The sequence below is a fragment of the Orbicella franksi genome, chromosome 10 (genome assembly GCF_964199315.1).
Source record: "Orbicella franksi chromosome 10, jaOrbFran1.1, whole genome shotgun sequence".
NCBI lineage: Eukaryota > Metazoa > Cnidaria > Anthozoa > Scleractinia > Merulinidae > Orbicella > Orbicella franksi.
Genome location: NC_138154.1, coordinates 25112130 through 25125512, shown reverse-complemented (window position 1 = coordinate 25125512; position 13383 = coordinate 25112130). Strand labels below are relative to the sequence as shown.

At 45.4% G+C, this 13383-nt stretch overlaps 1 protein-coding gene across 1 annotated transcript in view; it reads left to right on the top strand.

Annotated features, from left to right (window-relative positions):
* The window catches only part of LOC145500930 (uncharacterized), a 20944-nt gene extending 8403 nt beyond the window's left edge, over positions 1-12541 (top strand). The window contains exons 2-4 of the mRNA XM_081480484.1: positions 4306-11091; positions 11204-11269; positions 11686-12541. Coding sequence (XP_081336610.1) covers positions 4306-11091; positions 11204-11269; positions 11686-11810 — 6977 coding nt within the window. The 3' untranslated portion in view covers positions 11811-12541. The remainder of the gene's footprint in view (positions 1-4305; positions 11092-11203; positions 11270-11685) is intronic.
* The last annotated feature ends 842 nt before the right edge of the window (positions 12542-13383 follow it).

Below are 13383 nucleotides of genomic sequence, written 5' to 3'. Positions count from 1 at the left end.
CCCTGAATTAGGCATTTTACCACGCACCTCCGCCCTACCAGTTTTGTCAGCCCGGCCTGCTGTCTTGGTGTTAAGTGGCAGGGGAACGTCGTGTTCAAATCATCATCAGCATCTTTAGCTATTTTCCGCTTCTCAAGTTCCTATATAGCCATGCAAACTGGTTTGTGCACAGTTCTGTGTTTTAGTTGACATCCCTTTGAACAATATCTACTGGTCTTACAAGCTCCGCAGCGGTTAAGCGGTACATGGTCTGTTCCTTGTTTTCCACACTGAACGCAACGGGACTGATTTTCCGGCCCGGTCACACCCTGTCCCATGGGCGTGACCTCCGACCGTTTCCCTGAAATTCTGCAGGAGAGCGTCGGCTAAACTGGGCAGTACACTCGCGCACATAATTTCCACTAGCCCCACACCTGAAGCAATGGTTGCAAAGCCATCCATTCCCGCTTTGTTGGCAGGTCTTACACTGTGGAGGTTGTCTCATAGGCTGTTGTGTGGGGGGATTTTGAGCTTGGGGCGTGGCCCGAACTCTCTCTTTGACTGCAGCTACTTCTGCCTTAAGCTCCCTTAGTTCTTTCATAAGGGCTTGCTCCACCTCAGTATTCTTTTTTGCCTGCTTGTCCCCTCCTTCTTGAGCAGCATTCACCTTGGGTGCTAGCTGTGAACCAAATTTCTGTGATCGCTCCATCTCGTTACTGACACACACATTTAGTTTCTCGAATAGCTCTTCATCGCTCATGGTTTTCTTCTCCAGGTAAGGCTTCATTTCGATCTTGATATTCTCATTTTGCAGGCCAAGGGAAAAGCTATGGACAAACATGCCATGTACTAAAGTAGGATCATATTTCAGTTCCGAATCAGTTTCTTGGGATGCAAACAAGATCTTTTGTTTCAAATCGAGAAGACGGATCAAGAACTCTTGGGGTTTTTCCTTTGGCTGCTGGACAGTTGAGCTCAACTGATGGTATAGTTCGGTTGCCGTTCTCTCCTGATAATGAGAACGCATAATTCTCCTCAATTTGGCCAGGTTAAATCCGCCTTACCCTCCAAATAACTTCTTAGGCTTAACGCCGGATTTATTGCTTTTATTACAGCTTCTTTTATTTCATCCTCTGTATAATCATTCTTTAAACCATTTTCAATTTGATGTACTAGCGAGGAAAAACTCAACCGATCCTTCCGCGACACGTCGCCAGTCTGGCCCGAAATCTTGAAGTCACGTTTGAATTTTGAGATTGATACTGCGGGTTTCTGTTCTGCTTTGACGCTCGCCTTATTGTTATCAGGGGCCTCCAGTGGTTCCGTTTGCTCTTTCGGTGCAGTCTCTTGTCCCTGCATGCTTAGAGATGACGATAACCCTTTTAACTTTTCATAATCTAGTTCCTCCGTTTCGAAATATTTATTTAGGGCTCGGATAAAGACCAACCTTACCTTGCTCTCAGGCGGCAAAATAATTTTCAGCCCACTACAAACTTCTTTAAGCCTTTCCTCGCTCAAGGTACACAACGCGGCCTGAATTTCGATCTGCAGACTCTCGGTATCCGCCATACTGCAAACAAATAAACCTTTCGTACTCACCAATAGTACGATCAGCCGTCCACAATAGAAATGTGACGTTTCCCGTCGCAATTAGTCCGCAGTCGACTCGACCACAACCAACTCGCTCTCGACAAATCAACCAAACGTGCCAAAACCACTTGTCCTTTGCAATTCCCAGCGGCTCTTCGTCGACGAAAAGCTTCTTTGGTCCAGTCCTGGCAGGGTCGCCAATGTTACACGCTCGACTCAGACGAAAGCAACGTTTTATTAAAGCACAAACTCCGTACTTTTGGTATAATCTCCGAGCACATGTTTTCACTCAGCAAAACCAAATCCCAGCATACATTGCGGTACGTGAGCTCATAGTCACACGCTCAACATAACATGTCACGCACCCTACATTATTGACGGGCCGTGATTGAGAAATATTCGTTTGTCATCTATATCAAACATGAACTGTAGGCACAGGCAGACCACTCTATGTGTTCGTGGTTAATAAATATGAAACGAAGAGAATCTATGAGAGTTCTGAATAAAGCTCTGAAAATTGCATATCTAAATTGCATCTCGGTCTGAATATCCCAGTAAAGTTAAGTGAAACGTTAATCGACTCGTGTGGTGTTTTTTCGTCCTCCTGGTCCGTCTGAAGCGTCTTGTATTAACGATCTCCGGCCAAAAGTAATTTCGTAAAAAGACGCTTCGATTAACGTTTCATTTAACTTTATTGAGATACTCAGACCGAGACGTAATTTAGATATGCAATTTTCAGAGCTTTATTCATAACCCTCTTCGTTTCATATTTATTAACCACGAACACATAGAGTGGTCTGCCTGTGTTGTAGGTGAAATCTGAAGGCGATGGGAACTTCTGAAGCAAATTCACGGCTATTTTCCTCTTTCGGTAAATTCATTGTTAAAAAATATCTGAGATTTGCGATCTAAATTAATACTCTCCTTCGGTGAACTTGCTGGGCTTTGCGATGGGTCGCGATGGAAATATCTGTGAGATTTGAGAGCTTAAATAGACTACACATCACGGCTTTCGACGCCATCTCGGTGGGTAGGCAAAGCGGTCAAAAATGTTTTTCATCTGGATGCCTACTTAACTCTCCACCGAAAAACACTGACTCAGATTTTCCCTTTCGGCAGGTGCGAACTGTGTAATTTCTTACATGACAATTACATAGCGTTGACCGGTATTTCCAAGCACGGAAGCTGCGTCCCTTATTTTGGCAGAGGATTTTTCAAGTTCCTTTCTTTTAGCGCTTGCTTTCTCAAGTTTAAATTTTAATTCTTGCCTCTTTTCCTCAATCAACCTTCCACATGGGCTAAGTAACTGACGCCTGCTTGTCGAAAGAGAAACGTCGCTCGTTTTTGGTACTCGATACTCGTCCGCATCATCGTTTGAACCCGACTTAGAGACCTTTGTTCGTGCGGGAGATTTCAAATTTGATTCAGGGCTTTGTAACTGCTGTGTTGACGTTGTTTGACGCTTCAAGCCGCTTTTTACTCTCTCAGGTGTTGTTAGCCGAGCAATCATGTTCAAGACTAGTCTTTTGTGGCCTTCAGGGAGAAAATCAAGATCTTCTTCAGCCAGATATCGCGCAGACAATGTTGAGGTGAACCCTTTCTTCCTTAATTCCCCTGCATATTGTAAAAGATCACAGTCAATATCCGACAGAAATTCCTCTATTGATTTGCTATCATTCATTCTGATTTTCAAAACTGCAAAAGACCAAATGCCCGTACGCGTTGCTGACTTTGCTTCCCTTCAGGTGTTTGCGGAGTAGCGCCACAACGGTCCCAAGTGGGCGGATAAACTCTAAAGTTTGATTGTCAAAACTTTGAATTTTGATTAGCCGGCAGAACATGTTTTTGTCACGCGACAAAAAATGCAAGCGACGGTAAGACCTTTTTTTAAACGTTTCCTCCACCGGGCTCTTCGTTTTGTTATAGCAAGTATATACGCTATACGGCAAGTTCGACTGGTCTTGTGACAGAAAGTCACGCCAACATTTTACCAAATTAGCTTTAATGCTGTGAAAGCAAATACACGTCAATGTACTGAATGGTCACGTAAAATGGGTTTAACAACTCCTACGATTTGTGAAATTTGAAAAAAAAACCCTCGACCCTCGACCCTCGACCCTCGACCCTCAACCCTCGACCCTCGACCCTCGACCCTCGACCCTCGACCCTCGACCCTCGACAAAAAGATAGATTCTATTCAAACGAAACGACAACAAATCGATTACAAATAAGACAATTAATCTGCTAATAATATATTTGAAAAATTTACTCGATTCTGTTTGACTAAAAAAGAGTGCAATTTTGTTAGTCTTTTAGAAATGTACTCGTGCTTATTTATTCCAAATTGCACTCGAAATCTTGTGGTTACCTTATACAAACAAGGTTTAATTTAATTTTCTTCCCTATCGCTCAGAGAAATGAACATCTTGTTTTGTCTTAATGTAGAGAGTAGCACGAGCATTGAAAAGACCTCTGAGACAGGTCTTCTAAGTCATAAGGCTCTTCCACTACCGGGGCCTGCCGTAAACCTATATCAAGCCGATAGCCATATTTCAGTCACTTTATTACTGGTATGAAATAAAGGGAATATTTCAGTGCAACAATGTCGATGTCAAGGAAGATCTCAGGGAAATCTGTGGACTGCCAGGCATTTTGAGCGCCACCTACAGGTAGCAAAATAGTTGTCACAAAAATACATGTTTAGCATTCTCCTTATAAAGTATTGCACTTTTCCAGGTCAAACAACCTCATGCAGCCATGTCAGTGTCACTCCAAACCAAAAAACCATTGCCGGACTAGCTTCAAAATCAAGCAGCAGTTTCAGTGTGTCTCCAAGTTTAAGCAGCAGTGCTAGCATGTCTGGCAGTTCAAGCAGACGTGCAAGTGTGTCTCAAAGATCAAGCAGCAGTGTCAGTGTGTCAAACGGTTCACGAAGCAGTGACACCGTGTCGGATAGTTCAAGCAGCAGTGCCACTATGTCGCTTAGCTCCAACAGAAGTGCCAGTCTGACTGACAGTTCCAGCAGCATTGCCAGTGTGTCAGACACTTCAAGCAGCAGTCTCAGTGTCTCTGACAGTTCCAACAGCATTGCCAGTGTGTCTGACAGTTCCAGCAGCAGCGCTAGTATTTCCGATTCCGTAAGTTCAAGCAGCAGTAGCACTGTGTCGTCAAGCTCCAGCAGCAGTGCCAGTGTGTCCGAAAGTTCCAGCAGCGGCGCTAGTGTTTCACAGTTATTAAGTTTTAGCACCAGTACTAGTGTGTCGCAGAGCTCACGCAAAAGTGTTACTGTGTCGCCAAATTTTAGCAGCAGTGCCAGTGTGTTAGACAGCTCAAGCAGCAGTCTCAGTGTGTCTGACAGTTCCAGCAGCATTGCCAGTCTGTCTGACAGTTCCAGCAGCAGCGCTAGTGTTTCAGAGTCCGTAAGTTCCAGCAGCAGTGCCACTGTGTCGTCAAGCTCCAGCAGCAGTGCCAGTGTGTCCGACAGTTCCAGCAGCAGCCCTAGTGTTTCAGAATTCGTAAGCTCCAGCAGCAGTGCCACTGTGTCTGAAAGTTCCAGCATCAGCGCTCGTATTTCAGATTCCATAAGTTCAAGCAGCAGTACCACTGTGTCGTCAAGCTCCAGCAGCAGTGCCAGTGCACCCGACAGTTCCAGTCGCAGCCATAGTGTTTCACAGTTCGTAAGTTTAAGCAGCAGTACCAGTGTGTCGCAGAGTTCACGCACTAGTGTAAATGTGACGCCAAGTTCTAGCAGCAGTGCCAGTGTCTCAGAGAGTTCAAGCAGCAGACTCAATGTCTCTAACAGTTCTAGCAGCATTGCCATTGTGTTTGACAGTTCCAGCAGTAGTGCCAGTGAGTCCGAAAATTCCAGCAGCGGCCCTAGTGTGTCACAGTTATTAAGTTTAAGCAGCAGTACTAGTGTGTCGCGGAGTTCACGCAGAAGTGTTACTGTGACGCCAAGTTCTAGCAGCAGTGCCAGTGTGTCAGACAGTTCAAGCAGCAGTCTCAGTGTCTCTGACAGTTCCAGCGGCATTGCCAGTCTGTCTGACAGTTCCGGCAGCAGCGCTAGTGTTTCAGAGTCAGTAAGTTCCAGCAGCAGTGCCACTGTGTCTGATAGTTCCAGCAGCAGCGCTAGTATTTCAGATTCCGTAAATTCAAGTAGGAGTAGCACTGTGTCGTCAAGCTTCAGCAGCAGTGCCAGTGTGTCTGACAGTTCCAGCACCATCGCTAGTATTTCAGATTCCATAATTTCAAGCAGCAGTACCATTGTGTCGTCAAGCTCCAGCAGCAGTGCCAGTGTGTCCGACAGTTCCAGCAGCGGCCCTAGTGTGTCACAGTTATTAGGTTTAAGCAGCAGTACTAGTGTGTCGCAGAGTTCACGAAGAAATGTTACTGCGTCGCCAAGTTCTAGCAGCACTAGTGCCAGTGTGTCAGACATTTCAAGCAGCAGTCTCAGTGTCTCTGAAAGTTCCAGCAGCATTGCCAGTGTGTCTGACAGTTCCAGCAGCAACGCTAGTGTTTCAGAGTCAGTAAGTTCCAGCAGCAGTGCCACTGTGCCCGACAGTTCCAGCAGCAGGACTAGTTTTTCAGAGACCCTAAGTTCAAGCAGCAGTGCCACTGTGTCGCCAACTTTCCGCAGGAGTACCAGTGTGTCTCACAGTTCAAGCAGCAGCCGTAGTGTTTCAGAATTCGTCAGTTCTAGCAGCAGTACCACTGTGTCTGACAGGTCCAGCAGCAGCACTAGTATTTCAGATTCCGTAAGTTCAAGCAGCAGTACCACTGTGTCTTCAAGCTCCAGTAGCAGTGCAAGTGTGTCCGACAGTTCCAGCAGCGGCCCTAGTGTTTCACAGTTATCAAGTTTAAGCAGCAGTACTAGTGTGTCGCAGAGTTCACGCAGAAGTGTTACTGTGTCGCCAAGTTTTAGCAGCAGTGCCAGTGTGTCAGACAGTTCGAGCAGCAGTCTCACTGTCTCTGACAGTTCCAGAAGCATTGCCAGTGTGTCAGACAGTTCTACCGGCAGCGCTTTTATTTCAGATTTCGTAAGTTCCAGCAGCATTGCCAGTGTGTCTGACAGTTCCAGCAGCAGCGCTAGTGTTTCAGAGTCAGTAAGTTCCAGCAGCAGTGCCAGTGTTTCTGACAGTTCCAGCAGCAGCACTAGTGTTTCAGGGTCTCTAAGTTCAAACAACAGTGCCAATGCGTCGCCAAGTTCCACGAGAAGTGCCAGTGTGTCTGACAGTTCCAGCACCATCGCTAGTATTTCAGATTCCATAATTTCAAGCAGCAGTACCATTGTGTCGTCAAGCTCCAGCAGCAGTGCCAGTGTGTCCGACAGTTCCAGCAGCGGCACTAGTGTTTCACAGTTATTAAGTTTAAGCAGAAGTACTACTGTGTCGCAGAGTTCCCGCAGCATTGTTACTGTGTCGCCAAGTTCTACCAGCAGCGCCAGCGTGTCAGACAGTTCGAGCAGCAGTCCAAGTGTCTCTGACAGATCCAGCAGCATTGCCAGTGTGTCTGACAGTTCCAGCAGCAGCGTTAGTGTTTCAGTGTCCGTAAGTTCCAGCAGCAGTGCCAGTGTGTCTGACAGTTCCAGCAGCAGCGCTAGTATTTCAGATTCCATAATTTCAAGCAGCAGTACCATTGTGTCGTCAAGCTCCAGGAGCAGTGCCAGTGTTTTGGACGGTCCCAGCAGCAGCACTAGCATTTCAGATTTTGTAAGTTTTAGCAGCAGTACCACTGTGTCGTCAAGCTCCAGCAGCAGTGCCAGTGTCTCCGACAGTTCCAGCAGCGGCACTAGTGTTTCACTGTTATTAAGTTTAAGCAGCACTAGTAGTGTGTCGCAGAGAGCACGCAGAAGTGTTACTGTGTCGCCAAGTTCTAGCAGCAGTGCCAGTGTGTCAGACACCTTAAGCAGCAGTCTCAGTTTCTCTGACAGTTCCAGCATCATTGCCAGTGTGTCTGACAGTTCCAGTAGCAGCGCTGGTGTTTCAGAGTCTGTAAGTTCCAGCAGCAGTGCCAGTGTGTCTGACAGTTTCAGCAGCAGCCCTAGTATTTCAGATTCTGTAAGTTCAAGCAGCGGTTCCATTGTGTCGTCAAGCTCCAGGAGCAGTGCCAGTGTTTCGGTCAGTTCCAGCAGTAGCATTAGTATTTTAGAGTCCGTAAGTTCAAGCAGCAGTGCCACTGTGTCGCTAAGTTCCAGCAGGAGTGCCAGTGTGTCTGACAGTTCCAGCAGCGGTACTAGTGTTTCACAGTTATTAAGTTTTAGCACCAGTACTAGTTTGTCGCAGATTTCAAGCAGAAGTGTCACTGATTTACCAAGTTCTAGCAGCAGTGCCAGTGTGTCAGACAGTTCAAGCAGCAGACTCAGTGTCTCTGAGAGTTCCAGCAGCATTGCCAGTGTGTCTGACAGTTCCAGCAGAACTACTAGTGTTTCAGAGTCCCTAAGTTTAAGTAGCAGTGCCACTGTGTCAACAAGTTCCAGCAGGAGTGCCAGTCTGTCTGACAGTTCCAGCAGCAGCGCTAGCATTTCAGATTCCGTAAGTTCAAGCAGAAGTGCCATTGTGTCGGCAAGTTTCGGCAGGAGTGCCAATGTGTCTGACAGTTCCAGCAGCAGCCCTAGTGTTTTAGAATTCGTAAGTTCTAGCAGCAGCACCACTGTCTCTGACAGGTCCAGCAGCAGCACTAGTATTTCAGACTCCGTAAGTTCAAGCAGGAGTGCCACTGTGTCGCCAAGTTTCAGCAGGAGTGCCAGTGTGTCCGACAGTTCCAGCATCGGCACTAGTGTTTCACAGTTATTAAGTTTTAGCACCAGTACTAGTTTGTCGCAGATTTCAAGCAGAAGTGTTACTGTGTCGCCAAGTTCTAGCAGCAGTGCCAGTGTGTCAGATAGTTCAAGCAGGAGACTCAGTGTTTCTGAGAGTTCCAGCAGCATGGCCAGTGTGTCTGACAGTTCCAGCAGCAGTACTAGTGTTTCAGAGTCCCTAAGTTTAATTAGCAGGGCCACTGTGTCAACAAGTTCCAGCAGGAGTGCCAGTCTGTCTGACAGTTCCAGCAGCAGCGCTAGTATTTCAGATTCCGTAAGTTCAAGCGGCAGTGCCATTGTGTCGCTAAGTTTCAGCAGGAGTGCCAATGTGTCTGACAGTTCCAGCAGCAGCCGTAGTGTTTCAGAATTCGTAACTTTTAGCAGCAGTACCACTGTGTCTGACAGGTCCAGCAGCAGCACTAGTATTTCAGATTTCGTAAGTTCAAACAGCAGCGCCACTGTGTCGTCAAGCTTTAGTAGCAGTGCAAGTGTGTCCGACAGTTCCAGCAGCAGCCTTAGTGTTACACAGTTATTAAGTTTAAGCAGCAGTACTAGTGTGTCAGAGAGTTCACGCAGAAGTGTTAGTGTATCGCCAAGTTCTAGCAGCAGTGGCAGTGTGTCAGACGGTTCAAGCAGCAGTCTCAGTGTTTCTGACAGTTCCAGCAGCATTGCCAGTGTGTCTGACAGTTCAAGCAGCAGTGCTAGTGTTTCAGAGTCCGTAAGTTCCATCGGCAGTGCCAGTGTGTGTGACAGTTCTAGCAGCAGCGCTAGTACTTTAGATTTTGTAAGTTCAAGCAGCAGTTCCACTGTGTCGTCAAGCTCCAGGAGCAGTGCCAGTGTTTTGGACAGTTCAAGCAGCAGCACTACTATTTCAGATTCCGTAAGTTCAAGCAGCCGTGCCTCTGTGTCGTCAAGCTCCAGCAGCAGTGCCAGTGTGTCCGACAGTTCCAGCAGCGGCCCTAGTGTTTCACAGTTATTAAGTTTAAGAAGCATTACTAGTGTGTCGCAGAGTTCACGCAGAAGTTTTACGGTGTCTCCAAGTTTTATCAGCAGTGCCAGTGTGTCAGACACTTCAAGCAGCAGTCTCAGTGTCTCTGACAGTTCCAGAAGCATTGCCAGTGTGTCAGACAGTTCTACCGGCAGCGCTTTTATTTCAGATTTCGTAAGTTCAAGCAGCAGTTCCACTGTGTCGTTAAGCTCCAGGAGCAGTGCTAGTGTTTCGGACAGTTCCAGGAGGAGCATTAGTATTTTAGAGTCCGTAAGTTCAAGCAGCAGTGCCACTGTGTCGCCAAGTTCCAGCAGTATTGCCAGCGTGTCTGACAGTTCCAGCAGCAGCCCTAGTGTTTCAGAATTCGTAAGTTCTAGCAGCAGTGCCACTGTGTCGTCAAGCTCCAGCAGCAGTGCCAATGCGTCCGACAGTTCCAGCAGCGGCCTTAGTGTTTCACAGTTCGTAAGTTTAAGCAGCAGTACTAGCGTGTTGCAGAGTTCACGGAGTAGTGTTACTGTGACGCCAAGTTCTAGCAGCATTGCCAGTGTTTCAGACAGTTCAAGCAGCAGACTCAGTGTTTCTCACAGCTCCAGCAGCATTGCCAGCGTGTCTCACAGTGCCAGCAGCAGCGCTAGTATTTCTGATTCCGTAAATTTGAGCAGCAGTACCACTGTGTCGTTAAGCTCCAGCAGCAGTGCCAGTGTGTCCGACAGTTCCAGCAACGGCCCTAGTGTTTCACAGTTATTAAGTTTAAGTAGCAGTACTAGTGTGTCGCAGAGTGCACGGAGAAGTGTTACTGTGTCGCCAAGTTTTAGCAGCAATGCCAGTGTGTCAGACAGTTTAAGAAGCAGTTTCAGTGTGTCTAACAGTTCCAGCATCATTGCCAGTGTGTCTCAGAGTTCCAGGAGGAGCGCTATTATTTCGGAGTCCGTACGTTCAAGCAGCAGTACCACTGTTTTGTCAAGCACCAGCGGCAGTGCCACTGTGTCCGAGATTTCTAGCAGCAGCCCTAGTGTTTGGCAGTTCATAAGTTTAGGCAGCATTACCAGTGTCTCGCAGAGTTTACGCCGAAGTATTACTGTGGCGCCAAGTTTTAGCAGCAGTGCCAGCGTGTCAGACAGTTCGAGCAGCAGTCTCAGTGTTTCTGACAGTTCCAGCAGCATTGCCAGTGTGTCTGACAGTTCCAGCAGCAGCACTAGTGTTTCAGAGTCCCTAAGTTCAAGCAGCAGTAGCACTGTGTCGCCAAGCTCCAGCAGCAGTGCCAGCGTGTCTGATAGTTTCAGCAGCCGCGCTAGTGTTTCAGAGTCCGTAAGTTCCAGCAGCAGTGCCATTGTGTCGGACACTTCCAGCAGCAGCGCTAGTATTTCAGATTCTGTAAGTTCAAGCAGCAGTATTACTGTGTCGTCAAGCTTCAGCAGCGTTGCCAGTGTGTCCGACAGTTCCAGCAGCAGCCTTAGTGTTTCTCAGTCCGAAAGTTTAAGCAGCAGTACCAGTGTGTTGCAGAATTTAAGCAGAAGTGTTACTGTATCGTTAGGTTCTAGCAGCAGTGCCAGTCTGTCAGGCAGTTCAAGTAGCAGTGCCAGTGTGTCGGCAAGTTCAAGCAGCAGTGTGAGTGCGTTGGACAGTCCAAGCAGCCGTGTCAGGGTGTCTACAAGTTCAATTTCAAGCCGTGTCAGCGTCTCTCCAATTTTAAGCAGCAGTGGTAATGTTTCTGACAGTTTAAGCAGCAGTGTCATAGGTTTGTCTTTTAGGTCGTTATTTATGAGCATGTCTCAATTTTCAGCTTCGCTCATCATCATCTGTTTGCGAGCTACAACTGATCCAACATAATTTTTATTTTTCTTTGATAGAATCATCAGTCCCTATTCATTCAACCCCATCGGAATCAGTACTTCTGTCTTCTGCAGTTGTTTCTGGTACGTAATCGCTCGGAATGTTATCCTATAGAATTTGCATTTCCAAGTGATTAGATATCTTCAGTAGGAAATATGAAACAACGGCATAACATTACTAGCAATCTAAAACAACGGCTACCTTACTGTAAGCTCGAAATCCAGTTTAATAGCATTTATTAAGCATTACTATTCGTAACGCCTGTAAGATTCACCCTTAAAATATAGCAATCCGCATGAAGTTTAGTTAAATTTATTTATTGTGTGTATCTTAAGTTTCAGATTAATTTTAAGCTCGAGTCACGTGGTAGCTAGCGGGAAGCCATTGTGACATAAATGTGGTTCTAAAAAGAAAATATATAAAAATTCACGGTATGTAAAACAAGTCACACAGGTGCGGTTAAAATTTGCAACAGTTAATTCCTTTGTCTTGATCACAGATCCTTGTAGTTCTCTGGTTTGTCTTAACAATGGCATGTGCATAGTGAATAACAATGGAACTACAGAGTGTGAGTGTGTCCCTGGTTTCAAAGGATCGACTTGCGAGCAAGGTAGAGTACAATAATACTTAGATGTCGGAAGTAACCGCCCCAACAATCACATAAAACTTAACTACAGATAATGACACAGTCTCTAAGCCTTAGAGTAGGCGCTGTGGCTCAAAAGTTGGTTCACTGAACGCCAGATCGAATGGTGGCCTGGAGTTTGAGCTCTAACCGGAGTCACTGCTTTCTCTATCCAGGTGTATAATTGGGTTGTGGGGAATGTAATGCAGTGATGCTGGGGTGTAAAACTGCGATAGACTAGCCATACAGAGGATTAATTAGTATAAATCTAACTAGCGTTCTATCACCAGCCGTTCTGTGACTGGCTAAGCTACTCACTATTTATTCTGTTGTACATAGTGAGTATTACGGCTGTACATGTGTGCGCTTGTTAATAAACTTTCGGCCGCTTCTTTGCGTTTTCGAAGTGTCTGCGAAGTGGGTTTAGATAAAGTTTTGAACTACTAGTAAATTCAAACTAAAACACCTAGATTATAAGTCGCTCTCGATTTCTATACGTGATAGTCACGCGACACAAATCGAGAAATTGTCGCTCCATGCTACATATACGGCCGAACCAAAATAAGCTCCGGCACCTAACGGACACTTCGGCCCAGTGAAACTTTACTTTTGTCTAAACTGAGGTTATCTTGGATATATTGTCAGCTCTGTGAAATGCGGAACAAAATTTGTACTGGTTTTGCTGCAAAATTTATCAGTCTTCCATATCCCTCACGGAACAAAATTAATCGCAAAAAATCCTATATATAGTTGTGTAATTTAAAATTATGCAATCTGTATTTTTACTACAAAGATGATTTCAAAATATATATAAAACACAGATTTCTGTTTCAAAATTTCTAATTTGTTATTTTTAAATGCACAACTCGGATTTTTACGCACAAAAATCTTAGTTGTGTGATTCAAAATACGCATCTCAGATATTTTCTCAAAACTCACAGACGTATGATTTCGAAATGTACAACTTAGATTTCTACTGCAAAAATCTAAGTTGTATAATTTCAAATGAACAACTCGGATTCTAACTACCAAAATCCTAGTTGTGTGATTTAAAATATACATCTTAGATGTTTACACAAAAATCCCAGATGTATGATTTCAAAATGAACAACTCAGATTTCTATTACAAAAATCCAAGTTGTATTATTTCAAAGTAACAACTTGGATTCTTGTGTGTTTTCAAAATGACTGTACAACTCTGATTTTCTATGACAAAAATCTTAGTTGTATATTTCAAATGTACAACCCGGATTTCCCTATGAAAATCCAAGGTGTGCAATTTTTCTAGTGATAACTTTATGGGTTGTCACAAAATAAGAATGGCAAACCCATTTGGAGCACTGTGAGAAAATGTGATCAAGAACTTCATTTTAGCCAGCCGATGTGTTCAATTTATGTTAACAACTAACCGAATCTTGCGGAAAGAGCTTTTATTTCAGATTTGCGCCGATGGAATGATTCTTGACGATGAGGATTTAGAAGTGAACAGCCAACCAGTTCCCAGCCTGGAATGGTAAAATTGTTTCACTTTCAACGTTAACATGTTGTTGTCCCCACATTGGCCAGCAATCG